Source organism: Caloenas nicobarica, chromosome 7, assembly GCF_036013445.1.
Source record: "Caloenas nicobarica isolate bCalNic1 chromosome 7, bCalNic1.hap1, whole genome shotgun sequence".
NCBI lineage: Eukaryota > Metazoa > Chordata > Aves > Columbiformes > Columbidae > Caloenas > Caloenas nicobarica.
Genome location: NC_088251.1, coordinates 3,188,226 through 3,216,093, shown reverse-complemented (window position 1 = coordinate 3,216,093; position 27,868 = coordinate 3,188,226). Strand labels below are relative to the sequence as shown.

Genomic DNA, 27,868 nt, shown 5'->3' with positions numbered 1-27,868 from the left:
CAGGAGCTGCAAAGCTTCCAAACACCTGGTGGGGACATGTGCCAGCACAGCTAAGGGGACTTTTCGTCACCAGGTCCAGGAGCATGCGGCTGTAACTTTCAGCACCTCCGCGACCAAGAAAGCAGCACATGCTCTGGCAAAGCTAAAGCTGCTCTCTGCTTCCACGCCACAAAAAAAAAAAAAAAGGAATTAAAGGAGAGGATGGTTACTGAGCACACTGGCTGCGGGCGCAAAAGAGCAAGTTACAGACGTGTTACAGAAAGGAATAGGAAAGATGCAGCAAGGCAAATCCAAAATCCAGCTGAGCTGTAAGGGTCAGCAAGCACCGCTGTTGCTCAAGCTTAGATATCTAAAGACGGGCACCATAGAGATGAGCAGCTGACACAAGTCTTACCGAGAGCTTAATTCATCAGAGCAAACAGAACCTCGGAGCTTCGGCTTGGCTCTTAGGGCATCCCAAAACACAGGTAACAGGATTTTCACCCACATCTACCACTCCACTCTCTCATTTGTATGCTCGGTCTAAGTCACCTACAGTTTGTCTTTTTATTTTACTGTAGGGACAATTACTTTGAGGTATGCTCATTTCTGTCCTATGTGAATGCTTGAAGCATCTTACGTCAAACTTTCCTGGATATGTCGTCACGTTTACCTGCAGCACACGGAGGGCCTGGCCAGGTTCCCATGCTCAGAGGTGGGGTACGTGCTTCCTTGACCTACACAAACCCATGCAAAGGGAACGGCCACAGGGCAACTGGGGACAGATTTCTCATCTACCTGAGAATTGCTGCAGCCTTTATCCCCAATGTGCTGATTTGGTGTAAACACAGATGCTGATAAAGAGAAACTAAGACCCCTCACCAAGGCAAAGCAAAGCTTCAGCTCCTGTTAAGCCATTAACATAAACCCCAGGTGTTCCATTAAATGCAACAACTTGCTTTGTCTACCCTCGGATTTCAACTTGCCGGCTAGCATCACAAAGTATATCTCTATCATTCTCTTAGCAAGTCCAGAACCAAAGTCCCAGTGAAACTCACTGCGCATAAACTTAGAGACAAACATTTACAAAGTTTAAAGTTACAATGAAAAAAAAGACCCAGGACAAGAGGTTGTAGTAACACATAGGGGGACACACGCTCTTCAGCGCCGTTACATGTACTTACACAAGAGAATCTCCCTTCCTCTCTGACATAAAATATGCATTGTCAGCTGCTGCTCAATGAAGAGGACAGGGCCTGGGCCCTACAGTGATCCCCGAATAAGCCCCAAACTTGCCGTATAAAGAGACAATTCACTTTTCCTATGCTGCTCCCCCGCTCTGTAACGCAGATATCACAGGGCTGGTGCTGCAAAACAGCTTTAAAACCGAAGCCGCCGCTCCCTGACTTGTGCTCGCTTTGAATGAACGTAGCGGCGAGTAAAGTTTGACCCAGCAAGGACGCGTTTTCCATCAGTATGTGGCTTTTTCAGGCAATTCTTCCCGGCTGGAAGCAGAGCCCGAACTCTGGCGATACTCAAACCCCGAACTGAATCTGCAGGGGACCCTGGCGGGTAACGGCTCCCGGGTCCTGCTGCCGCTCCGGGGAACCCCCAGGGCACCCCCACCCCGGGGGTCCCCAGGACCAGCCCCCCCAGGCGATGTGCCGGGGGCCGCAAAGCGGAGTTTTTCCGCCAAGGGCTCAGAAGTCCCCACACCGCGCAGGTTACGCGGCGCCGCATGTCCCCGGCCAAACCGCCCGCGTTCCCCCCTCGCTGCACCGCGTCCCCCCGCGCCGCTCCGCGGGGCACCGCGGAGCTTCCGCCGCTTCTCCGCAGCGCGGAGCGGGGGAGCCCGGGGCGCGGCGTGGGGCGCAAAACCAGCGCCGGGAGCGCCCGGGGGAAGCGGCTCCCCCCGCCGCCGAGTGCGCTCACTTTGTTAAAGTCATTTCTCTGTTGCTTGTCCCCTTAAAATGGAGTGTGGGGTGAGGAAGTGCTGCAGCAAAATGTATAGCGATGTATGGTTAACTTACCTTGAGCTGCGGGTGATGCTAAGAGGAGGCAGCTGAGGCTGAGCAGCAGCATGGAAATCTGGGCTGGGGGGTGCGGAGGAGGGGAGCGCTGCTGCTCCGCGTGGAGACGCTTTGACATCTTAGCCCAGACTGAGGGAGACAAACTTTCATCAGCTGGGGCTGGAGAGCAGCACCATAATATACAGTTACAGAGAGGAGCGAGCTGGGACTCAGGATGTGAGAGATTTCCTGCATGCAGTTAACTCCAAAACTCCTCCTGCTCCTGCATGAGCTGCTGATGAGTTGGGCTCTGCTTTCTTATGAGAAAAAAAAAAAAAAAAAGAAGAAGAAGAAAAAAAAAAAAAGAGTGAGGAGTTGTCTTTGTTGGTGTTTTCTTTTTTCTTTTTTTTTTTTTTTTCTTTTTAAGAGGTAAAGAGGTTTGAGGCTGTTTTGTTGTGGGTTTTTTGTGGTTTGTTTGGGTTTTTTTTTTTTGGCGAGGAAAATCGAATTCTGTTGACCGTTGCCGTGCAGGAGCAGCCCGGCCGTGCTGGCTTGCGCGCCGCTCACCATGGAACAAATGAGCTCCGCGCCCACTCCGCGGGGTCCTACCGCCCGCCGCCGCGCAGGCAGCGCCGAGCACCGCGCAGGGACGGGACGGGGGGCTGGGGTGTCCCCCCCCCAGTTTTCCCATTTCTGCACACTCAGCCTTGGCTGCTTCCTCTGGAAAGTCATCTGCATACGTTAAGAGCTCAGGGATTATTTATTGGTTTCATAATTATTTCGGAGTTGTTTCTGGTGCCTCCGACTTATTTCACAGTGTTGATTTTTTTTTTTTTTTTTAAGGAAAAAAAAAAAGCAACAACACACCCACGGAGTTGCCAGATGCATTTTTTAAAATCTTCCTCATTCAAATTATTATTGCTGACTGTCTGGAAGAATAACCAAATACAGATTATCTATTCCTTAATGTACCACCAAAATACTACAATGCCCACATGTTGCGCAGAATGTTGTACTACAGTAGTAAGATCCTAATCCTGCAAATCCTCGCAGAATTTTATTGTGTAGCTTTATTTTTAATTTATTAAGATTCTTCTGCAATCCCTCTGTTTGGATATTGATGCTTAGTTCTGCAGATTGGCCCCATGTTCCTTGTGCATGAAACAGTTGGCAAAACCGGCTTAATATGTGCCTGTACCTCAAAAGGAGCAAAAGCCATGCAATCCCACGTACAAATTTATTTTGGAGCCATGGATTTGAGGCTGTCCTAGAGCAGAGGCTGGTAGTTACTCACAGTGATCTGGACTATGCAGAAACTCAATGGGTGTAAAATGCTGCAGTTCCCAAGCTGGAACCGCCCCGGGGACAGTCACATCCCAGGATAACGTTGGTAATGGCAGGTCATCTCAGCACAAATAAACCTGGAAAAGAGCTGGGGTGGTGAAGCAAAGGCAAAAAAGGCCTCTTAGCAGCTGCTTTTCTTCACAGTTAAAAAGTACAGTTTCTCCCCCTACCTCCCCACCCAAAACTAGACACAGGGACTCACCTCCAGTGCTCTGAATCTTGAACTCTGTCGACATTTACCTCTCCAGTCTCACACCAGCAGCACACATTTTCTTCATCATGCCCCTTCCCAGGAAACCCCGATCCTTGCCAGCAGTCAGGAATTATCCTATGTATAACATACCCAAATGCTAATTACCCAAATGCTAATAACATACCCAAATGCTATTTTTTTCCCTACGTAACCATTATCACTTACATTTTAACAGCTATACTCAGCAACTTTTCATCCCTTAAAATACAAACTAATGAACTCTACCAACTGTGGAGTTTTTTTGCTGCATCCAGCTCTGGGGTCACCAGCACAGGACACACATGGACCTGCTGGAGAGGGGCCAGAGGAGCCCCAGAAATGATGCGAGGCTGGAGCAGCTCTGCTGGGAGGACAGGCTGGGAGAGCTGGCGTGTTCAGCTGGAGAAGAGAAGCTCCGGGGAGACCTTATTGCAGCCTTTCTGTACTTAAAAGGGGCTGGTAAGAAAGATGGGGACAGACTTTTTAGCAGGGCCTGTTGCGACAGGACAAGGGGCGATGGGTTTAAAGTAAAAAAAGGGGAGATTTGGGCTGGACATGAGGAAGAAATTTTTTATGCTGAGGGTGGCGAGAGCCTGGCCCGGGTTGGCCAGAGAGCTGGTGGCTGAACCATCCCTGGAGACATCCCAGGCCAGGCTGGACGGGGCTCTGAGCAACCTGAGCTGGTGCAGATGTCCCTGCTCATGGCAGGGGGGGCGCTGGGGGAGCTGGGAAGGGCCCTTCAACCCAAACCATCCTGTGATTCTGTGATGATTCTGTCTCATTACGGACATACATGCTTCACAGAGCACACTGGTTAAAAACGTTGTAATTAAACCAGAAGACTGAGGAAGGCCACCATAAAAGCCATGTAAACTGTTTTATTCTTTGAAGGTATTTTTCCCATTAAAAAAAAAATCACTCAAAAGGAAATATAGAGTTCTAAATAGAGTTTTGGTAATCGCACGTGGCTTTTCACTTAAATGGTAGTATTTTTATTTTGAGTAACGATATTCCCTAACAGAGAGTGTGGAGCCAATTATATCTTGGTCACTCACTACCGTGAATGAACTAGATATTATCAGAGTTCTTCCTCCTCCCCCTAAACTTAATCAGAAAGGAACAGTTGCATTTTACTACCCTAACTTTTATGGGCTTGAAGTTGATAAATTAATAGTTTATCACAAAAGATCCACAAATACTTTATTAACAGCATCCATAAAGAAATGCTACTGAATTACAGTTACCTCTGGTTCTGGAGCAGAACAGTACAATTTCACAGCAGTTTCAGAACTATTTTTGAAAAAAAAATGTCAAGGAAAAGTTAATCTGAAGTACCCCTGCTTCACTAGGGTGCATAAGAGAGACCAAACCTTGCCTTTTAATTTCTCATGTCAAACCACCTCCCACAATTAGTTTTACGAGGCTTGGTTTATCCACTTCAGAAGAACAAGGCTGAGTTTCCCTGCAGGAAATGAAAATTGCATCCAGGTTGTGTGGCTGCTTCAAAGGGGCCACAATCCCAATTCTCCAGGTCATTCCCGCAGGCCATGGCTCTCCATCCATCCATCCATCCATCCATCCATCCATCCATCCATCCATCCATCCGTCCCGGCTTTGTTCTTTAGCACTGTCGGGGGAAGAGGAATAGGGACGTTTTGTGTGGGTGTCTCACTGCCGCTGGGATTTTCTTTACCTTTGTATCTTTTGCTGCTGCCTCTTTATGTTCCCTCCTCCCCCATTTTTGTCCTCCTTATCTTCTTTGCTCTATGTGTTTAATTTTTCTTTACTTCAACCACAAGTAGCTTTTCTTTCCAAAGCATCCACCCCACTCTATGCTAGTTTAGGGCTATCCTGCAAGAGAAGCAGTATATTAACAGCTAAATTGTATTTTTTGCTCTTCGTTTTTTTTTCCCTTTGGGTAAGGGAAACCAAACATACTGCTATTTCTTTTCTATTGCTATAGACAGACGGAAGCATGTGCAGGTGGCTTGGTTTGTGCTCAAGCGAGCCAGCCTCTAGCTACAACCTGAAGAGCACAGATCCCTGTGCTGTAGCATCTCTGAGATGTGTGGATGAAATAGCTCACCCTGCAGCTGCAGCTCACCTTTGGCTGCAGGAAACACCAGGGAATGAAGCGACAAAGATCTCTGAGATCCCATCAGGAGCCCTCCTCAGGCATGTCTTTCAACCTCCCCTCAAAGTATTTCGGAAACATTTAACTCTTTCAGCAGGACCCTGAGAATCGATAACACAGGGTGCCCAGGAATGCGTCCTGCATTAATTGTGACCTCTTGTCATTCCGGGAGCAGGACCACAGCTACGCAGCCTTTTCTCTCCAGCTCTCGTACCTGCCTCTGACTTGTGTCACTTTAAGAGGTCACACTGAAGTACTAATAGCTCAATTTTCAGTTTGCATTTACATAGGAAAACAATTTGATGTAAAGAGCACTTGTGATTTTTAACAGTTACTATTTGACTGTATGACAACACAGGCAGTTGGCTTGGGCCCTGGTTATCAAATGAGTAATTCATGCAGGAGCAGGGGTTCACATGGCACTGAAAATGGCAATTCAGAAGAGAGCAGTACGGAAGACAGCAATATGGAAGAGAGCACTATGGAATAACTTACCTGGAAAGAAGCATAACATATGGATCAGTACAGATGCCATAAAGAAGGAGGATGCACTGAGGAAAATACCAACTTCCATTAGTTTCCCCTTGGTTGAAGAAGAAGGAGTTTTGAGAAGGAATTAGTGACTCATGGAGACAACATCGAAAAAAAAAAGGAAGCAGAGAGAACATACATCAAGTCTAAAACCTCCAGAGTATGATACTGTATGGTTTCATGACATTAGATGGAAGGCACTGTAACAAACTATATGGCACTCGTGAGATGGGTAATAGTACGCTATAGGATATGGAGCATTAGAATGAGAAAGAAAAAGGGAGAAAGAGACAATAGAAAACAAAACAAGAAAGAAGAAAGAAAAAAAAAAAGAAAGGGAAAGGGAAAAGAAGAAAAAGAAGAGAAATAATGAAAGAGAGAGAGAAAGAGAAAGAGAAAAGGGGGGAAAAAAAAAAGAAAAAGAGAAGTAAGAGGAAAATCTATGTCTGCTACCCTTCTCTGCTAGAGCATGAGTTGCGCCCCTGAATTACAGCCTGAGTTAACTGAAGAGAGGATAAACCACCTTAGATAGCTGAACAATCTCACAAAAAGAGATTCTAGTGGGGAGAAAACACCTCTGCACCACTGCTCCCACATCTTCCCACATCAGCCCTGATCTCCTTTTGGATACCCAGGAAACCTGACTGTAATCACAGCATCGAGTATTACCCAGAAATCCAAGCCCTTTTATTCCCATATGTGCCAAAATGCATGAAGACTTGTCTGGGCTTAGCTACAGGGATCTACAGTTTTGGGGCCTCCAGGCTGAGTTTTTTGCTTCGTAGAGTAAACAAAACAAAACAAAAAAAGCTTTTCCCTTTGAAATTTTCCCGTCCCCTAGCCAGCTGCGGAGACTTTGTGTCTCCAGCCCTCCCTCACTTCATTAACTCTCTGCAAAACCAAGACCCAGCTGAATTGTGACTGCAGTGGCAGATTACAGCCCCCTGTAATTAACGGGCACAGACGGAGCACAGCCCAGCGTGACCCTGAGCCGCAGAGCTTCGCTGCGGCCCTATTCGCAACACCCGGCCGTTCAACAGCGTGCTCCCCAGAGCAGCATCCATCAGCCCCGCACGCTGACAGAAAATACTGGCTGCAAATATTGTTTACTGCAAATACCTGAGTGGAGTTGCATTCTATAGATTTCGCCGGCTACGAGGACAAGTTTCCTTCCTGCGTATCTTCAGCGAGCGTGCCGTCCCGAGCAGCGCAGCGAGCCTGAACCGAGGCGTTAAGCCCATGAAACGCGATGCAAGGGTGGCAATCTGACCTGTCTGTTATCAATAAATATATTCCTGCCCCCCCCTCCGCTCCCCTGGCTGCTTCCCGCTCGGGTTATCACTTTTTTCTCCTGTCCTGAAGATACCGTCGAATTCATGTGACGTTTCTGGCCTGAAGCTCAGTTTAATCCCAGGGACAGACTTCTCCTGACTCCGAGAACCAAGGATTTCCTCAGTTTCTCCCTTGTCACACACATGTGAGGGACACGTTATAAAGTTGGGATTTTGTTGACTGGAAACTGTTTTTTTCTGTGACCTGTCTGTGCGCTATCTGAAGTAACGTGGTCCTTTGTACTTGTGGAGAACCCTGAATCGCTACAGACAGGACGTAATACTGAATTAATTTTATCATGGATTGCAGAACCCCCAAACTCAAATATTTCTAGATTATACCTTTTTTTTTTTTGATAGAGAAGAAATTAAACCAACCCCTACCTTTTTTGAATGATAGAGCTTTGGAACGTTACTATAGTGTTTATGTTTTTAACATTCAAATACAAGTAAAATTGACACAGCCATCCTGAAGTTATTTATACATTTAATAAATGAGCTGCAGTAATTTTAGTCTGTCTCAGGGATAAAACCTAATCTGAGGGAGCAAGCCCCTTCTGTTAAGCTGTGTTTGGGGAATGGTGCCTGCGGGCATTGTTTCTACCCGGAAGAAGAGCAGCAGGGCTGATGGCGAGTGGTACACGCTCATCACGATCCTCCCCCTGCGCCACTCCGTGCAGTTCATCCTACCCCTCCACTGCAACGCCGTTTTGGAAAACAGCTCCTTTCCTCTAACAAAGCAGGGCAGTGAGCTCCGCTTTAGTGCTGATTAAGCTCTATATACTACTTTATAGGGAAACTGCACAGAGGCTGTTGCCGGCTGCTGTATCAGGGCCAAGGGTGAAAAAGCCAAGAGGAGCTCGAGCAAGAGCAAACAAAGAAACCCACCGCTCCAAGGATACGAGACCTTAGCAACAACAACAGCAACCCCCGAAATTCTTCGGCAGTTAAAACACAAAACCCCAAACCTCATACGGTCCCTAGTTACATTCTTTTCCTGTAGCATAAACCCTTGGTCATGCGAACACAGACCTCTCCGGGAGCTCGGCCCCCAACGGCAGCTCAGCCTCCCTTGGGGCAACCCCATAACTTGGGGCACCCTCCCCATCTTAAGGTACCCTCCCCAAATTGGGACACCCTCCTCATCTTGGGGCACCATCCCTAAATTGGGACACCCTCCCCATCTTGGGACACCCTCCCGAAATTGGGACACCCTCCCCATCTTGGGACACCCCCCCTAAATCGGGACACCCTCCCCAAATTGGGACACCCTCCTCATCTTGGGGCACCCTCCCCAAATTGGGACACCCTCCCCATCTTGGGGCACCCTCCCCATCTTGGGGCACCCTCCCTAAATTGGGACACCCTCCCCATCTTGGGGCACCCTCCCTAAATTGGGACACCCTCCCCAAATTGGGACATCCTCCTCATCTTGGGGCACCATCCCTAAACTGGGACACCTTCCCCATCTTGGGACACCCTCCCCAAATTGGGACACCCTCCCCATCTTGGGGCACCATCCCTAAACTGGGACACCTTCCCCATCTTGGGGTATTCTCCCCAACTCGGGGCACCCTCTTCATCTTGGGGTACCCTCCCCGCCTTGGGACACCATCCCCACCTTGGGGTGCCCCCGTGGCCCCCAACACCCTGCCCCAACAGCCTCAGTATCCCAGGGGATGAAGGGCTCAGTTTCCAGCTTCACCCCACACTGAATTGGCCACTGATATTTTCCTTCCTCCAGGAAGAGGAAAGCCCACGCTCTTTCTTCCGCGGTGATAACAGATGCCCAAATGCTTATCTTTATAAACCCAAGACAGGCGTCGTCATGCCTGCACAGCCTTAAAACTCCACTTTTCGTTCTGGTGGTGCCATTTTCCTACCCAAACCTATTGCAGTGACTGGGGATCCCCGCTCTCCCTTGCAGGGCTCGGCACGTGGCACGGCAGCTCGATCAGCGCTAGCAGGCAGCAATTAATATGCTGCAAAATAAATTTACAAAAAGAAAGGTTGCACTCTCTTCCCGTTTGGTGCTCTGCTGTCAATCAACCCCTGTTTACTCCAGTGAGAGGGAAATTCCGACACGCAGGAAGAAGCACCAAGGTTTTTCTGCCCAACGGCCTGCACGGAAAAATCCTGAAAATGTCCAAACCAGAGTAATTTGGGCCTCTCTTGTGGGTATCCTGTATCCTCTCCCTGAGGACCCGAATAGCTGCTTCTTTTTCAGACCACCTGAATAGATCCTTATTTTTCCATGATGGAAGAAACATAATTTTAAGCTTTCCTGCTTATTTCAATGCTCATTCTGAGAACTGATGATTCTCCAGCAGGATCCCTATATCAGACAGGACATTTCTGGGAGCATGGCGAGAAGTTTTCATGTGCTAAAATCTTTTTAAATACAACAAATACAACAAATAACCCATTACATATGTGGCTTTTTTTTTTTTTTTTTTACTTCAGACCAGACATTGAGAATAAACACTTTGATCTGTTGCAGCAAATTTCACTGTCTCCCTGAAAACAAAGGAAAGAAAAAAACCCACAAATTTTTACATCTCTCACAAGAGGACAATATTCAACTCAGACTAAAAATTATGAAGTAACATATTTTTAATATTCCTGTCTAGCCCTCTGCAAACCACAAAACAATGCAACATCCATCATCATGAATGCTGGGACAGTAAATTAGGAGGACGGCATATTTTTGGGTGTTTTTAAAGAAAAATAAATATTCCTAACGGGAAATTTGAGGGAAATCATTACAAAGTACTGCGGTATAAATCACGGGAGAATTAAATCAATTAGGTCTTAATCTCATATTATTTATGAAAGGAAGAGTGAAACAGAGCTGCTTTTATCATAGGCATCTTTTATCATAGGTAGACTCTGTTGCAAAACTTTCATTTTCTTTGGGTCACAAACACAGCAAGTGAAACCTCTCAAAACTAAACCAAATAGAAGTAAAATGTTGGTTTTGTAACATCAGCTAATAGTATTAGATAGAAGAGTCAGCCCATAATTATATATCTTTCATGCAGTTTAACTTATGCCATTATATAATTAAATTTAGACCAATGAGCCATCAAAGTTATATTTTTACATAATAACAAACACAGAAATTATATATGTTCTCCCAGTAGCATTACAAGTTAAGTATATATTTGGCGACACTTTACAGGAGGTGGGTATTCACTACTAATTCCTCCGGTATTCTTTGTAACAACATTAGTCACGAAGAACTAATGTGGATATAATATTTGAGCCCTGGTTTATTTCTCTGTAAATCGGCAATCTAAAATACACCGGTAATTCCCTTTCCTGACATCACTGCAATGCTGCTGAAGACCACGCGGCTCCGTTTCCCTGCCTCCTTCTGCAGGGACACAATTTTAGAAGACAACCCAGTTACAAAACCAGACTTCTGTCCTGAATAGGGGTTTTTTTAAACTCCTTGGCTGCAGTTATATATTACAATTAACTTCAATGATTGCTGAGGGACCTTTCTTTCAGACAGCATTATCAGGTAACCAGAAGATGAGTCCAAGTTCAGACTGGACACCATTCCCATGACCACCCTTTGGTCACCATCTTTATTAACTTTCCCCACAACACCCCAGAAGTGGACAACAAGTGCTCACTTACTTTTAGAACAAAAAGTTCTAAAAAAGCACAGAAAAGTTAACAAAAAACCAGAAGTCTCCCCATTCTTCAAGCCCAGCTTCAAGAGCACATTAGATGGTGGGTGAACAGATGGGCCCAAGTGAAAAAATGAAGATAAAACGGCTTTAAAAAGGTCTGTGCCATTTTCTACTGGCAATTTCTCAAGCCAATTGCAGACCTGCAGTAACTCTAGAGCCACGGAGCAGCATAGATGTAATAGATGTTCACATAAGGATCTTCCTACAATTATATATTAACTGAAGTCTGGTCATTGTAAGATACTGTAGAAGATAAAAGTACTTAAAACATGAAATCTAATCTGGAAAAAAAATCACTGTGACCAATTTCTGAGAAAACAAATCCAACACCAAACAAACAAAAACCACAACTCTGCAATTAGGGGCTTTTTTACATATTTGTATTTATGCAACACGAACCTCAAACAGATCATTGCACTTTTCCTATTTACTAATTTTATATAATTGCGTGTACCATAGGTATATTTGTGCAGTTTCTTTTTTTTTATTCACTCTGCAGCTGGTAGGGAGATGATACACCTCATTATCTTATTCTGTGGGTCATCTAAAATGGATATTAAGTAATTCTGCCTCCTACAGCTTTGGTACGGAGCCAAGGAGAACTAGGAAAAGTAAGATTCCTGACTTAAAAAAAGAGGATACTTGTTATTTTCAACATAAAAGTGTGTTTTCACATGACAGGCTTCTTTCAACAGTTTTGTTGTAGCTAAGCAGACATTGCAAGAGAGAAAACCTCCCAAAACACCTCCAGGTAGTTGAGACGGGAGACAAGTTTCACTCCCAGAGCCCAACGCACTAGTAAGCCGTTATTAACAGACAGAGTAACTCCACTCAACAAGTAACACGGGCTCCTCTCTCTGAACAAGGATTTTGGACAAGGCTTTTTGTGGTCAGTAGATGCCTATTTAAGTCAAAGCTTAACAAATATTTTCATATATACTTCTCTACCTACAGTATGTTTGAAAGATTTTTCTGTATCTTCTTTTATCCTAATCCATTTTTATGCTCAGATGTCCTTGCGTTTCAATTTGTGCCACTGCTTCCAGTGGCCTTTTATTCAGAAGACTGCAGGCTGGGAATGGTCTCGGCTGGAGGTGGGACCAAGAATTACTGGAGGGAGTCAATGGTGGGGTATGAAGATGCTGAGGGGTCTGGAGCATCTTTCTGATGAGCAGAGACTGAGAGAGCTGGGGCTGTTCGGCTGGAGAAGAGAAGCTGAGAGGGATCTTATCAATGCTGATAAACATCTCCAGGGTGGGTGTCAAGAGGATGGACCAGACTCTGTTCAGTGGTGCCCAGGGACAGGATGAGGGGCAACGGGCACAGACTGAAGCACAGGAGGTTCCAGCTGAACATGAGGAGAAACTTCTTTGCTGTGAGGTGCCAGAGCCCTGAACAGGCTGCCCAGAGAGGCTGTGGAGTCTCCTTCTCTGAGACATTCCAACCCGCCTGGACACGACCCTGTGTGATCTGCTCTGGTGACCCTGCGTTAGCAGGGGGGTTGGACGGGGGGATCTCCAGAGGTCCCTTCAACCCCAACCATTCTATGATTCTGTGATGCTCAACCCCCCGTTGCCGGTTGTCGACCTGTGGCCACGGCAGCGGAGGAGCACAGTGAGGGCATCTCGCAGGCATCCAGCTCAACAAGAACCGTACTGAGTAATAAACTACACAGGCTTAAGTCATGGTGCTTGATGAAATGTGACCCCGTGGGACAACCCCGTGGACTGACCTACTCCATGAGTGAACAAGTGGCCAGCTCTTGGAAAGATAATTACTCACCCGTCAAAGCACACAGGCATTGTTGTCCCTGAAGTCAAAGGGGCAAAATTCTCTATAGATGGGGCACTCTGGCATATTTTTAGTCATGGGGCTCTTATTGCAATGGCTGTATCGGGGAAGGGTTTCCTCTGGAGAGAGCTGCCAGAAACTTAATCCCTGCTTTTCTGTGTTGTTTTCCTTGTAAATCAGCTCTCTCACAGAAAACATTACACTAACATGACCAATCCCACATATTCAACAACAAAACTCCTGAAAAGTCTTACCCAGACAGTCTCCTCATCTCTCTGACCAGCTGAGTAAACTCGAAGAAGTAACTAATGACTTGCATACACATACACAGGAAAATATTTGGGTTTAAAATAAATCCCCAGAATACTGTAACCCTTGGGGCTTTACATTGCAATGAGTTTCAGCCCTTAACGAGGTATTTCTGTCAGATGAAATTAATGATGCCAGCAAGCAAACAAACACCACGTCTTGCACATCTAAAACACTCCGCGATCCCCGTGTGGGCTCCATTTCAAAGAATGCAAAATGCCAACCCTGCTGAGAGGCTTTCTGCTTTGGAAGAATGCTGAGTCCATGTGTTGCAAATCTACACAGGCTCTGCGCCTCTACACCTCAAAACCATCTCAACATCTCATCTTAATAACATATTTGTTATTAAATACATGTCTCTGGGCACATACAAACCAGCAGTGTGAAGAGCTGAGCCAGTGAGGGAGACAGGGAACAAATGGCACCACTTATTGCCAGAGATGTTAATCCTCATAGAGTTGTACCTGCAGGAAAGTGTCCCCCTCCTGCAGACACAGGGCACGGGCCAACAGCCAGAGAACCCGAACTCCAACAGCATCCAACACGAAGGAAAATTCCAGTATTTGACAAGTGAGGGGATCTCCAGTTTAGGCTGGAGAGCTTTCTGTGTTGAGTACTATCCGATGGCAAATGTACTCTCTACTTTGTAATGCCTGTAAGTCCAAAGTGAAATGATGACATTTTTTTTTTTCCTAACTCTGAACTTCATTGAGTTGATGCATGCTTGTGCAGGGCTAAGCCTGTGAGACTCATGTTTTTCTGAAGTTACATTTTCCTGTACAGTCTATTTTCTATTACAATGACTGGATTGTAGAGCTGAAATGAATGTCAGAATTGTTTACTGGATACATTACCAGAAACTTTCTTTTCTGAGGCCCAGAAAGAGAAATTACGTTTGCAACAGAGATAAATTTTTGGTTTTCTGAAGCAAAAGTTTCATATCATATAAAACATTCTCAGACAGGAATTTGCATTATGCGTTGTGCTCACTAGGTATATTCCCAAGCTTATTTATACAGGAGAATTCCCACCTCAAATTGCCACATATTTGTTCTGCAGATCTTGTAAATTGCATCTAGAGCAAATAAAGTATTTAAAAAAAAAAAAATAAAATAACCCTTCTACAAACCCCAAATATTTTGTGAGTAGTGCACCAGCTTTACATCTGTGAGAAGGTGGAGTTATTTGTGAGCCAGGGGAGGTGAGGATGCAGCAAACCGGTTCGGTACCTGGTCTCCAAGGATGGTCAGCAGAAACGAGAGGAAACCAGGTCAGTTGAGAAGCGTCCTTGCCCTGGTGGGTGTGCCAATGGGGGTGACAAGGGACAGAAACCAGGCTGAACCATGTCACACCAGCCCTGTGCTGTTCATTCCCCTTGCTCACCTGGTTCGTTTCCTTGTGAGGACTTTGGTGCTGTGATTTCTAAGGAGGATTGGGTCCTCTGTTTCATATTCCCATCCAACGAGAAGCATGTGAAATATGTATATGTATTTACATGCATTTACATACGCATATAAAATTTTACAGGCACGGAGGAGGGATATATTATGGCCGTTAGATTAAGCCACCTCCCTTTAGTTCCTGGGCATCCTGCAGGACAAATGTCTGATTTCCATGTAAAATACTCTTTGCTCCCAATGGGGAAGACTCTGGCTCTTCCACTCTGCCAGAGAAGAAGTGGCAAAAGTTTTAGGGCCCTCTTCCAGTGGCACTAAGTGTCCCACACCTGGGGACATCCCTCACCCAGGGTGGATCTCGCTGTGTGCTCCTCTGCAATCCATCCAGATATACCCATGGATCCCAAACACCCAATATCTTGACACCATACCAAGATGTCTTGCTATGGCTCTAGAGTAAGACTACAAGCAGGCTTAAATGTAGGTAGTATTTCTCTACAGATGCGTGCAGGAAATAAGGCTCCAGAATGGTACAGACTTGATAAACCAAAGCTGCATTTCTCTGAAGTCAAGAAACTAGAGACTAAAGAACCAAAGTGGAGAAATGCTGGGTTCCTGCTGAAATCAAAGGCGATTTTGGCGCTGACTTCTATAGGAAACGTGCCCAGTTATTGTAGTGAGCTATAACGGGACGAAAGCTTGAAAGATAATCCTTCAGATGCAGTCTAGGAGACCGTGTGTGTGTGTGCGTTTACAGCTATAATTTATCACTGTGCGGTGGAGACCCAGAAGTCCACCAGTGAGAAAAAGGCCCTCCTGTTCGAGGCAGGCCACATGTTTTTCCCAGAGAGCAGCAACGCGGATCAAGGAACCCACAGGAGAGCAGATCTACCTCACAGCTGAGCTGCCAGTCTTGGAGGATGCTCCGTCATTCAGTCTCTTTTACAAATTCTTGGAGCTATGTGTGGTCCAGCCCTGACTTCAGCTCCCAGTACTGCATTACTTTCTTGGTAAAAAGACATTTTTTGAGGAAGAACCCTGGCAGTTTCTTCCTCCCAGCCAGCATTACCTTACCTTACATGCCCTCTCAAAATGTATTGAACTAATTGACAAGTTTTTAAAAATACCTGTCTGGAATGCAATATATTTGTTCAACAAATCTCTATCTTCTTTGTGAGCAAAAATCATCCTCATTAATCCTCCTTTACAAACTGCGAAGCTGAAACACAAAGAGGCAAAGTAACCTGACAGAGAGAGTCAGAGCACAAAATATAAGTAGGTTCCTTGTGTCCAGCACGGGTCACACAGCTGGAGGCTGTTGCAGTGGCCAAAGCTCAGCTCACAAACATCCCTCTTCCAAAAAACCTGACCTTACATCTCAGGCTAAATTAGAAAAATAAAGCATAGATATCAAAGACCAAATTCCAGCCTCATTCAAACGCACCCAATTGAGTGTGCATGCAATGGAGGTTAACGCTTGCAATGATTTTTATGGGCAATATTTTTTACCGTAGGATTTGTGGCGTACAAAGTCATGACTTCTCAAGCAGTTTCAATAATTGTGTTACATTTAACAGCACCAAATAAAAACATAGCAGTTGGATCAGTAGTGTATTCATATTTTATTCCATAAATAAACTCCATTGGTTTGTAAGTTGGTTGTTTTTACTTCCAAAATGTACAAATAAAGATTTAAATATTTTTGGAGGAAACATTACAGATGGTTTTAGTTCTGGAGTTTTGATGCAAACATACTTCTTGGCACCACTTCTTAATATGCCGTTTCTAGAAATACTTAATGCTCACAGAAGTGGACTAAAATATATATTACGATGAAAAACACAAAAAACAGTGTTATAATCAAATTTTTAAATGTTGCTCTTTGACAAGTAAGCTTGCTGTGTAGATTCGCTACAAAACCAGGAATGGAGTTCTTCGCAGAGCTAAAATATTGGTCTCTTTTGGTATGTTAAGTATTAATATGAAACTGCTGCTGCTATGATTATGTGGTAATGCTATTTCATCTAGTTTCTAAACATAACAAATAACAATATTTTTTTCTCTTTACTTCAGCAATTTCACTCACAGGAAATCAATTAATAGTATACTTCAGAGAAATAAGTTCTCCAGGTCTTATAAACCCAGTTCTATTGCTGCAGAGACATATACTTTTCAAAATGTTAAGATAAATTATACCACTGTAATTCAGCATTTGCATTAAAAGTCATTAAAATTATTTCCTCTGAGTAAACTGACCAAAAGACAATGCTCTGAAAAAGCTGTGTTCCGTTTTAGACTGTTTTTGATTACTTGAAAGTTGTCTTAAAATTTCAGTTGAAATATAAATGGTCTTTCTTTACATAAAAAGTTAAAGAAAAATACCTCCAGGTAATTCAGATAACAGTAAATTTTATGGCTTATTCAGCAGTCAAAGGCATTCAAGATCCAAACAGGATGCTGGGCAAGAGAATCCTTTGTCACTCTGTGTTTCTTTGGAGGAGCTGGTCCAGTAATTGCTAGACAAAAAAAATGCAAACCAGACTTCAGATACCATTAAAGTGCATGAGGTGGCTATAATCACAGAAATCTTCAGTGATGCTGTAGGTGAGATGGTGTGAGCATTCTCAGGCCTCAAATCTACCGGTTACATTGCTAAAAAAAAGGCCAAGAAAGCTTTTCCATCTTGGATAGGAAGGGTGGAATTACATGGAGGAAAAATGCGCTTAAACAAGGAAAAAACTGGTAGTTGTGTGCAACACGGAGCAGGATTATCTGGGAACGCCTCAGATCTGCACCTGGATTAACTGCACTAATACAGCTTTCTATCAGATCACTCATTTTCAAAAAACCAAGTATTTTGGAGGCTTATTCCAACACAAGGTTCAGTTGTTAATTCAAGTCTAAAGCAGCGTCTAACCCCAAGGACAAGGTTTAAAAATGGGGGTTTGCTGTCGGGGTTTGCACAGGATTAGCACAGGCTCTCCAGGAAGGTGCTGCCTTTACCGACCCTGTCCACGGGTCAAGGCTGGTTACAAAACGATGAATTCGCTTGGCATTCACAATAAATCCGTACCTTTTTAAAGATCTCAACACGCAGTCTGTTACTCTGGATGATGATCCGTTTCTGTTTTTCTTCTTGTTTCTTTTTGACTTCAGGTAAATTGTCGTAAATCCTGGAATGCATTTAGGAAGTTAATTTCATGCATCATCCCCGAGACTTGCAAACAATTTCTTTCTCTCCTATAGGAAATGTTTGCCTTCAATGCAATACTTGTCATTAATAGACATCTCTAAGTACTTGGCTTAGATTTATAGCATGAGAATTATAAATTATTGACAATAATGTTTTATATAAAGTCTGACTTGTTGAAAAACACTTCTAATTTTGGAGTAAAAAGTAAATAAAAAGATAGGATTACATTATCTCAATGCAGTGGCGTAATTCTGGAGTAGCTTCTAATGAGCTCAGTGGAGTTGGTTTCGATTTATAGCAACATAATTCAAACCAGAATGTGGCCTGTACACTTTTTTTTTTGTATTTATCTCACAAAACTAATACCAAGCAATTATTTTAAAGTATTTTTTTAAAATATAAGAAAACCATCATTAAAAGACTGTAGATTGTTAACTTTTTTTCCAGTATCATTAGGAACTCTTTTTACCAGGGAGAACATAATCTGTCCGTTTTAAAAATAGTTACTTGCCCTCAGAAAGGTGACTTCTGGCCTGCTCTTTTCCCATGGAAATAAATTCTAACATTCCCAGGGGTCCAGAAAGAAAGTCGGACTTTCATTCGCGGCAATTCTGTTGTTTGAGTGCATAAAAAGCCTGTTTAGTTCTGATTTTTGCTCACGATATTTCGCAACACCTAGCTCTTGAAGCAGCCCGTTTTGGCTGGAGATTGTATTCTGGAGAAGTGGAATGGGAAACATCTCGAGTCCTCTTAAAAATGGGGTGAATTCTGCCTGGTAGCAGCTTTCCTTGCTGTCAATGGCGGCGTGAAATGCAACGCAGTTTAAGGTCAGACACCACGTCCCTAGTAGTTTGCTGTAATTCTCACACTATGTGCCATAATCAGGATGGGGAAAAAAAACCCCGAAGTGACTGTACTGCTTATATTTTTGAATGTCCAACATGAGGTACCTGTCAGGGACTTAGTTTTCATGCTATGGCTACTCCATGCTGTCTGCAACTGCTAGAAAAGGGACTCTCAAAGGGCAGGACTGCCCCAAATCTGTCAAACTGATACAGGGAAAGAAAAATATGAGCATTGCAGAAAAGCGTGGCAAGGAGCGTGACAGACCAACCCTCCAGCGTGCGGAGATGACGAGGGCGTACTCTGCCTTAGGCGTGAGATGGCAGCAATTCACAGTGAACTTTGTACCTTTTGGATCTCATATGCATCTCCTTCTCCGGAATGGATCTTTCCTTGGGTTTGAAGAGGTTGTCTAGCAGAGGAGAAATAGGGTTAATGTTGGAGGAGTCTGAGTTTGCTGAAATTTTAAATGTCATATCCCATGCAGTCAAGATATGCTATTTGTGATTAAATTTTTGATGGCTTAAGGCTGGATCCATATCTCCGTAAGTCAATGGAAAGGTACTTAGCAACTTCATTTGGAACTGAATTTGTTCCTGAAGTTGCCCTACAGAAGGTGAAAGGATGAATAAGACCCATCTTTTATTATAAATACGTACGACTTTTACCATTGTCACATGCAGCTGTGTACGCCCTTTATTCAGACCAAGAACCAGCCGTGATTTCTGATATATCAAGGGACCAATTTGCCCCATGCGCTTGTGCAGGTGATTGCACTCGCGCACACTGTCCGCATCCTCAGCTGATGCGTGTTGGGAACCTGGCCTGGTACGATCATTTCTGATTCAATTTACACCTATTTTACAGGGCTGTGAATAATTAAGCCAAGCGTTAGGTGGAGGGAAATTATATTACTGTTTCCTGGTTAAATATGAAGATGTCTGTCATAATTCCAATCAGCATTTCCCCAGATACAGGAAAATAATTACAGATCCTGGCAGTCAATGAGTCTCAGGAATAGGTGATTTTAACACCTTCCCTGCAAAGATGTTTTCTGAATGGGAAGGGATGGTGTTCATACAAGGTGGGAAGCCAGTAAATATGTCATCAGAACTGCTTCTTGGTGAAGTAGACACATTTATCAGGGAGAGGAGGAAGGAGAGAACTGCTACCTGCACAGGTAGAATTGCACCAAGATGGTGAACGAAAAAGTGGGGAGATGGGGGCAAGGACCCCGCTCTGTATGGCAGGACGTATCCAGAGCAGGAACTAAATGGTTTTGTGTTCTGGTCTCTGAACACAAGAACGACCAGAGCAGGTCCAGGAGGTTTCCCCAGGGCACTGAGGACAGGGATGTGATGCCCTGTGTAGTCACAGTGAGCTGAACATCAAAGGTATTTGCCAGTATCTTTGCAGAACATATGCGTAAGATAAATATATGTGCAAACTTTTTAGCACTTTTCCATTTTCCAAGGAAGTTCAGAAGACATAATATATATCACAGCAGGCACCACATCAGCCTCTTTCTGCCATCTCGCTGAAGAGAAAAAATACAATAATCAAGGCAGAGAAGTAAATACAGAGAATAATTTGTTCCAGAACTGCCCCATGCAGACTCTAGCCCTGAGTAGACACAGCAACCACTACCCAAAAGAGACCCCTTCTCCCCAGGTTTGCTTCCCTGCTGTTTGAGACACTAAATGTTGCAGGAATATTTATGGGAGATGTCTTAGCAGCAAAACAGCCCCGAGCAGCTCACGGGGCTACACCTAGAGGCACAGTTGTACTCAGATTATCGTGTTTCTCAGAAAAAATGCTACATGTCCTTTAAGATCACGGTTGTATCTTGATGTAAAAATGAAAGGGAGCTTTGCAGCAGTTCCTATTCTGAACCGGTACAGTTTTCGAAGCACAAATTGAGAAAGGAGGGGAGGCTGCGGAGCCTCCTCTGCCTGAGGACTAACTTTTCTCCACTCAGTGGCTGTCAACTCTTAATCATTCCTATGAAATCTCCAGCACACACAAGCAACATGCTCAATTTGCTAGGAAAATATAATTTGCCTTTTATTTATTAATGTTTTAATGTTCATTTTAATGTTGATTAACCTAAAAGGAATACACACTTGGATGCTATTGCTGTCCAAATAACCCTGACACTTAAGGGAACAGATTGTCTGTGACATGAACGGTCCCGGTGAAGGATTATGGTCCAGGGTGATCGATTTTCTGGGACCGGTGTGGATCCCAGCACAATCCAGAGCAGCCTCAGCATCATCCCTTGCTGCTGGAGGTCGCACACCTTGTTCAGACAGCGCAGGGTTGCGGGATGCGTCCCTTCCCACAAGGCACATCCTCTAACCCAGAGAATGGCACGGGATCGGTTTGAAATCCTATAAAACCATCACTATGAGTTCTCCGCAGTGCTAAAACAAAAACAGGAGGCACTTCGTGCTATACAGAAAATTCAGGCGTCTTTTTGGTGTGCGCGGTAATGTGGTCCCCAGTATGAGATCCATGCTATGACAACCAGGTCCTTGCATGTTCCCACATCCTTGGGCACAAAAGCGCAGCTGAGGGCACTGGAAATAAGATCCTGGCAGAAACCTGCACTACCTGCACCAAACCGCCCTCCAGCAAGTCAAGGTGGACCTCTTCCGCGTTGCGATACGATCAGACGGAAGCACAGAGCCCAGGTTTTACATCACTTCCCATGCACCCCAAGTGACATCTGCTCAAATTCACGGACTTTCATCCCAGCAATCCTCAGATGTAGGATTTCTGGAAAAAAACTAATTGTTTTAGGGATCCCCTCCTTTCCCCCCCCCCGCTAAATAAAAGCTGTTAATGACATGTTAATATTTCCAGACCTCTGTGCTAATCCACCAGAACACGCGAGGGATGAAAACCCAGCCAGGGCTCTGCAGGCCCCTGACCTATCTTGTAAACAACAGGACAAGCTAATCTGTATTTTTTTTCTACGAGTCATGAAGACTGGCTGGCCTCTGTGTTCGGGTGCTGGGAAGTGCCACTGAGGCTGAGAGCCGTGCAGAATAATTCCTCCAGAATAATCCTCTCCTGGTGGCACAGAAATGATCTTAAAGGGCGTCAGTCCCATCGCTGCCCGCGATTCTGTCTGGAATTAGGTATTTGGTGTGCGGCTGGCTTTGAAGGGAAGGATTAAAAAGAGATTCTGCGGAAATCCTCCAAGAAAAAAAAAAAAAAATCTACCTTGGTTTTAAAAATATCCTTTGTGAAGCAGTTTGGAGTCAAAAGGTTAACACTTATGCGTAAACATTCATGTAGTATCTCTCGGCTCACCCTCAGGTGAGGAAAAAAATCACATGCAAGCATCATGCAGAAATAAGGGTAATCCCCGACAGATTTTAGGATTAGAATTCAACAATTAGCTGAGAAATAAAGATTAGTATGAGAAAATAAAAATCATATGTGCACTTAAATATTTGTTAATGTTCAATATCAAGAAGGAAACTGATTTCAAAGTGGAAGAGCAGCACACATTCAGAGCTATAATAGCCTGTCAAACACGTCATGAAGAGCTGAATTAACATCCTTTTCTATCAAGCAAAGATCAAAGTGGGGCATAACGTGGACAATTCCCCTGTTTGTAGTCTTCTAAATTGCAGTTTATCAAAGTTCCTTATCAAATCTATATGCTTGTATTACTGTTGGAGAAAACTATTCTGAAGGATAGAGAAGAAGGGATTTCAAAGCAGACATTCAGCATTTCCAGTGATGCGCCACAGTTAAAAAAAGGTATAGGCAGATAGTCACTAAACACTTCCTTGGTGTTTTATTCAAACCTTGTGAAACTGCTGAGCTTCTGGTATTTCCACCAACACTGATTGTGACTGTGGTCTGACATCGCCACAGCAGAAGAAAGAAGCCACTTTGTCAAGTTATAAATGAAGGCAAATGGGTCATCACCGTACTATGTTTTAACTAAAGCTCAACTGCACCTCAGACAGGCTGAGTAACTTTCCTGCTCAGGCAGTTAGTAAATGTTTAGACCGTGCACAGATAACACTATCGTGTTGGAACCATCGCCTGGCTTCCTACTTACCACTAGATCACTGAAACACACGAAAAAGAAAAAGAGTGGTAAAATTCACCAAAAGCTAAACTCTGCCCGTCAGAATATACATACATTTTCTCCTAGAGTGAATGTGAATTCTCAAAGTCTGTTAGGAGCTAAAACGTGCCTTTGAGGATGTGTTGCCAGTCCCTGAAAAGCAAATCACTGATAATGGTGGTTCTCTAATTAAACTGCTTTTTCACTGAACTGAAAAAATGATGCACCAAAAACTCATTCAGCCAGCGAAGTCCTAAGATATCTAAGATTTTTTTTTTTTTAAATACTGCTTTTAAAAATCAACAGTCACCTAAAATATAAATTAGCCTTGAATAATAAATGTCAAGGTAGCATTCAGCTTGGCATGCCCATAGCACTTGGCTGGGAATTCATCCAGAGAATATAAACTGGTGCCTACACCCAGGGGTGCTGCCCAAACTTTTGCACATTGTATGTCAATGACTTCATGCAATGAATTACTTCAGCTACAGTCAACAGATGAGGTTTCGGTATTATTTATAAAAATTGCAATAACACACTAGTCAAAGTTTGATGGTATGTCTGCCTGGACTTTCTGTTCATCTCAGAGAAATGCTGAAGCTCAAAGCTGGTCCTTCACCCAGGAGGACCCACAGGAAGGTGGTTCGTGGTTTTTCTAGCTGTTCAGGTCTGTCCTGCTCTGTGGCTATTGAGACTCCCGATCCTCCTTAATATTTCAGTCTTGACAATGGAAAACATCACTAGTACCTCTAAAAAAACCCATAAAGTTTACCGGTTTATGAAAACATTTTCACACTAAATCCATTTTGGGTGTGCTGCAGGAGATTTCAGCCCCCTCTGTCCAACTAGTACTTGAACATTCATGGATTTCATCCAGAAAAAAAAAATTAATTAGCACCTCACCTCGCCTTCTTAAATATTTCTTGTTTGATTAGAGCATGTTGTCTTGAAAAGCATAACATTTCTTTCAAAAAAATAGCAATTAATGAAGAAATTATGACAAATCTCAGTAAATTCAGCAAAAGATTAATTTAAACTTTGGTAAAATTTGCACCAGCTTCTTAATCCTGACTTCTTCAGTTCCAGTTTCTAATCATGGGTGGATTAACAAGTCCATCAGCAAAAATTCAGTTTTCTGTTTGGCTACTTCAAGACTCCAATGGAATTATCCCCTAGCAAATTGACTGAACTTCATGAGTCACCCATTGTAAGGCACATCGTTTCAACCACATCTACATGTGGCACCATCCACACAGAAAACTCCTCATATTTGAAGATTTTCCAATTTATTGCCACCTTGCACAGAGACTGGTTATCTCGCCACTTTGCAAGGATGAGGGCATGGAGGGGACATGGTGGTCACCCCATTCACAGCATCACATCCTCTTGTCGTCACAGTGAGTCTGAGCACCGGGCTCCCAAGGGACCGTGTCACCCGCCACCGATGCCCTGCAATGCGCTGCCTTGTTTGGTGACTAATAGGCACTGCTCTAATCAATGTGATGAGTAATAATATCATAAGAATAGGCCATTCCTCTTCCTAATTCAATTCTCTGACTGCAGCTTGGTCTTAATTCAGAGCTGTCAGTCTCAACCAAGTGGCCAGGTGCCAACAGCATCAATGGCACTGCTGCCAGCGATGAGATCGATGGGAAAAGGGCCCTGAGAAATGGCACAACTAAAGTCATATATGATAGGACCTGAGGGAATGGCAGGAAGATGTGCCAGGGAGGGTCAGCTGGACATGAGGAAAAGGTTCTTCACCCAGAGGTGCTGGACGCTGGAACAGGCTCCCCAGGGAGGTGTCCCGGCCCCAACCTGACAGTGTTCAAGGAGAGACTGGACAACGTCCTCAGACACACGGTGTGACCTGTGGGGTGTCCTGTGCAGGGACAGCAGTTGGACTCCGTGATCCTGGTGGGTCCCTTCCAGCTCAGGACATTCTGTGATTCTCTGAACACACTGAAACACACTGCTCAGGGTCCAGAGGTGAGCAAGTGAACCAGGAACTACCCCTTTCTAAAGAGAACATCTCAAACATCTCATCAGCCACCAAGACCATGAGGATGCACATTAGCAGCTGCAGGACTTGCCAGCTGCACACTTATTGTGAATTTTCTTATTCCCATCTTTTCATCTCTTTACAGTCCAAATAAAAACCTCCCTGGCATAGACACTCTCAAGAAACCAAACCCTCGAAAACACAAACAAACAAACAGCAATCCTCGCCCTCTAGGCTTTTGCAGTTACAATAAAGCTTTTTGGAAAGGTTTAGAACCATGACTGGGGAGGTATAAACTTGTTTCCAAAATATTACTAAAGATCCAGGCTTTGGATACAAATCCAGAGAATCACAGCAGGCACCGCGGTAGGGGTTGAATGGTAACGTTCAACTTATATTGCCATTTCCAATGAACTGCCACCCTCTCAAAGGAAAGGAAAACGGAAGGTACGAAAAAACCATATGTGCCTGAGAATTTTTAAAAAAAAAATCTCTGAAAGTGCTTGTGTACACTAAGATCAGAAGGCTGTTCATTATGCAGATTTAAAGGCCTATAAACAGCTGGTAGTCCTGTCACTGAAGTAATTACATTACGGTTTTCAAGATTTAAATCCAGTTATTTGAACATTGTTTCTATTCAGTTCGTCACAGTGGGATCTCTAATTTGTTCGACATACTCAACAGCAGAGTAGTCTATCTTGGACTAATTAGCGCTCTCGAAATTTAGCAGTACACATTACACAGCACAAAGGCTAGCGTGAGAGTTGCAGGTTCTCTGCCTTCAAAGTGCCCTTGTGACGATAAAATCTTCCGCAGGATAAACATTTTCATTTTACTAGGATTACTTTCAGCATTTTGTAAAACCCTGCTCATGAGTTACGGTTAAAAATGGTAAACAGCTTGGTTTTTTTGAGGATGAAAAGGTAAACGGAAACTGCACAGATGTTGGTATTTATATGGAAATGATGCTGAATGCCAATTATTTCCTTCTCCTCCAAGAAACTGAAGTTGTAACAACACTGTCAAAACATTGGAAAACTGTGCTAGCTAAGCATTTCACATTATCAATGAAAACACTTTAGTCTGAGAGAATAATCTCAGGTGCAGAAAAATCTCTCAAGGTCGCTGCTCTTTTATCTGGGTGAAAATTATTTTTTTGAAATAAAATCTGCAAGTGCAGAGAAGCGCACGTAAGAAGCTTATTTCGGAGAGAGATAATTGCAGCAAACTTGACAAGTGCAGAGGGAAACACCTCGGGCTGCCGTTTAACCCCCATAAGCCACCCCCGAGGGGACATTCCCACCTCTCCCCGTCTGGTGCCACCGGGCATGGGGAACTGGGCCAGCGAATGTCCTCTGGTGGTGGAAAACTAGGCAGGTAATTACTGTTATTGCCAATGCTTGCAGCAAGTACGTTGTAGTGACCTGCTCTGCGAGCACCTCAGGGTTGCACAGAGACGACCCGACCCTGCCCAGCCACAAATGTGCTTAAAATCCATCCTTGGGGTCCCCTGTGTTGGGGTCGCTGGAAATGAAACTCATCAGCTAACCTGCCCTTACAAAAAAAGACCATCGGAAAATGTGTAAGGGTGTGCCGGCAATGAGCCCTATGAACCTCAGAGCCATGAAGACCTCTATGGCCACAAACCCCCGAGATGTCAGGAAAGAGAAAAAAAATAGAAAGAAGGAAACAATTAGACTGAAAAAAGCCACCACACAATCACACCCTGAAGCCTAGGGGCGCCATCAATATGATTCTATACACTTGAGCCTGTTTCTGGGTCATCATTTTACTCTCCTGCGCTCTTAATTTCAAATGTTTTTTCAACGTGTGTTGCTGTGGAAGAGCAGTCCGCTTCCTGAGACCAAGATTCCAGAAGTCCCTTCCAACCCTGAGCGTTCTGTGATTCTGTGAAGGGAGGTGGTGCTGGTCTCCACCACCTCCCACCCTCCCTCTCGCCTCTGCCGCACCAGCTCATCTGATGACAACACTGTTTGACGAGCTGGATCGGTCATTTGATCTGAGAAAACCTCAAAGAGGGAACCTTAACTTAAAAAAAAAAAATAAAAAAAAATTAAAAAGCAGCTCCTGGTAGATCCAGCTGAAATATAAGTGCACGTATGGGTCACGCGCAGTGACAGAGCAGATGGTGACACTGCTGCTCATGCCCACAACCTCCCTCGCACCAGGTTATAGTGTGAAATGGTATTCACAGATCACCGGGATTTTGGTGTCCCCTTTCCATCCCAGTAAATGAAACTGCACTTGCATCCCCTGCCTGGGCCACATTGCCATTTTCATTTCATTTTACTTTTATTTTCTAAAACAAGATGCAAAGTCCTTCATTGCTTCAAAAGCACATTTTCCACGCTAAAATGGCTTTTTTCAGAGACTACGGAATAACGATGGCAATAAGCGATAACTTGTCTTGCTTCCAGCTTTGGGGGCAGGCAGGAGGGAAGGAGAAGGCTGTGACCCTGGTGTCATCACCAGGGACATCAGGAGGACACAGGCAGCCAGTGCCCTGGATGAGCATGGGGTGAAGCCCTTGACTCTTCTGCAAGAGAGGCTGCAACTGGAAAAGTTCAGGAGCATCTGTAGGAAATGAACAGCCCCCACTGGGGGACCCATTAATGACACTAATCCTTCTGCACAATGATATCCACCAAGAGAAGTCCTAAAATGCCAAGTGTCAGGAGGCAAAGCAAATTCAATACATTCAGTACATTCCTACACAGCCCTCTGGACTGCAGCCTCCGCAGTTGTGCTTTATTAGGGGTCTAGGATTTCCAGTATTGATTATAGGTATGCTTAAACAATAGACATGTGGCACTTCTATAATTATAAAAATATTACAGTCTCACGAACAGAAAATTACATGTGGCTAGATGAAGGCAGATGAGTTACGGAAAGTAAATATTCTCTTTAGACAAATTTATCTTTAATGACTAACGGCTAGAAGAGGGAAATAGTAATTTACTT

The 27,868-nt window shown here is 44.2% G+C and overlaps 2 protein-coding genes across 2 annotated transcripts in view; both read right to left on the bottom strand.

The window, feature by feature from the left end:
* Positions 1-2,127, bottom strand: part of ADAM12 (ADAM metallopeptidase domain 12) — a 178,020-nt gene extending 175,893 nt beyond the window's left edge. Inside the window, exon 1 of the mRNA XM_065638798.1 lies at positions 2,010-2,127. Coding sequence (XP_065494870.1) covers positions 2,010-2,127 — 118 coding nt within the window. The remainder of the gene's footprint in view (positions 1-2,009) is intronic.
* Positions 2,128-17,229: 15,102 nt separating this feature from the next.
* The window catches only part of C7H10orf90 (chromosome 7 C10orf90 homolog), a 66,017-nt gene continuing 55,378 nt past the window's right edge, over positions 17,230-27,868 (bottom strand). Inside the window, exons 7-9 of the mRNA XM_065638975.1 lie at positions 19,143-19,206; positions 17,832-17,931; positions 17,230-17,274 (exon numbers count right to left, since the gene is read on the bottom strand). Coding sequence (XP_065495047.1) covers positions 17,236-17,274; positions 17,832-17,931; positions 19,143-19,206 — 203 coding nt within the window. The 3' untranslated portion in view covers positions 17,230-17,235. The remainder of the gene's footprint in view (positions 17,275-17,831; positions 17,932-19,142; positions 19,207-27,868) is intronic.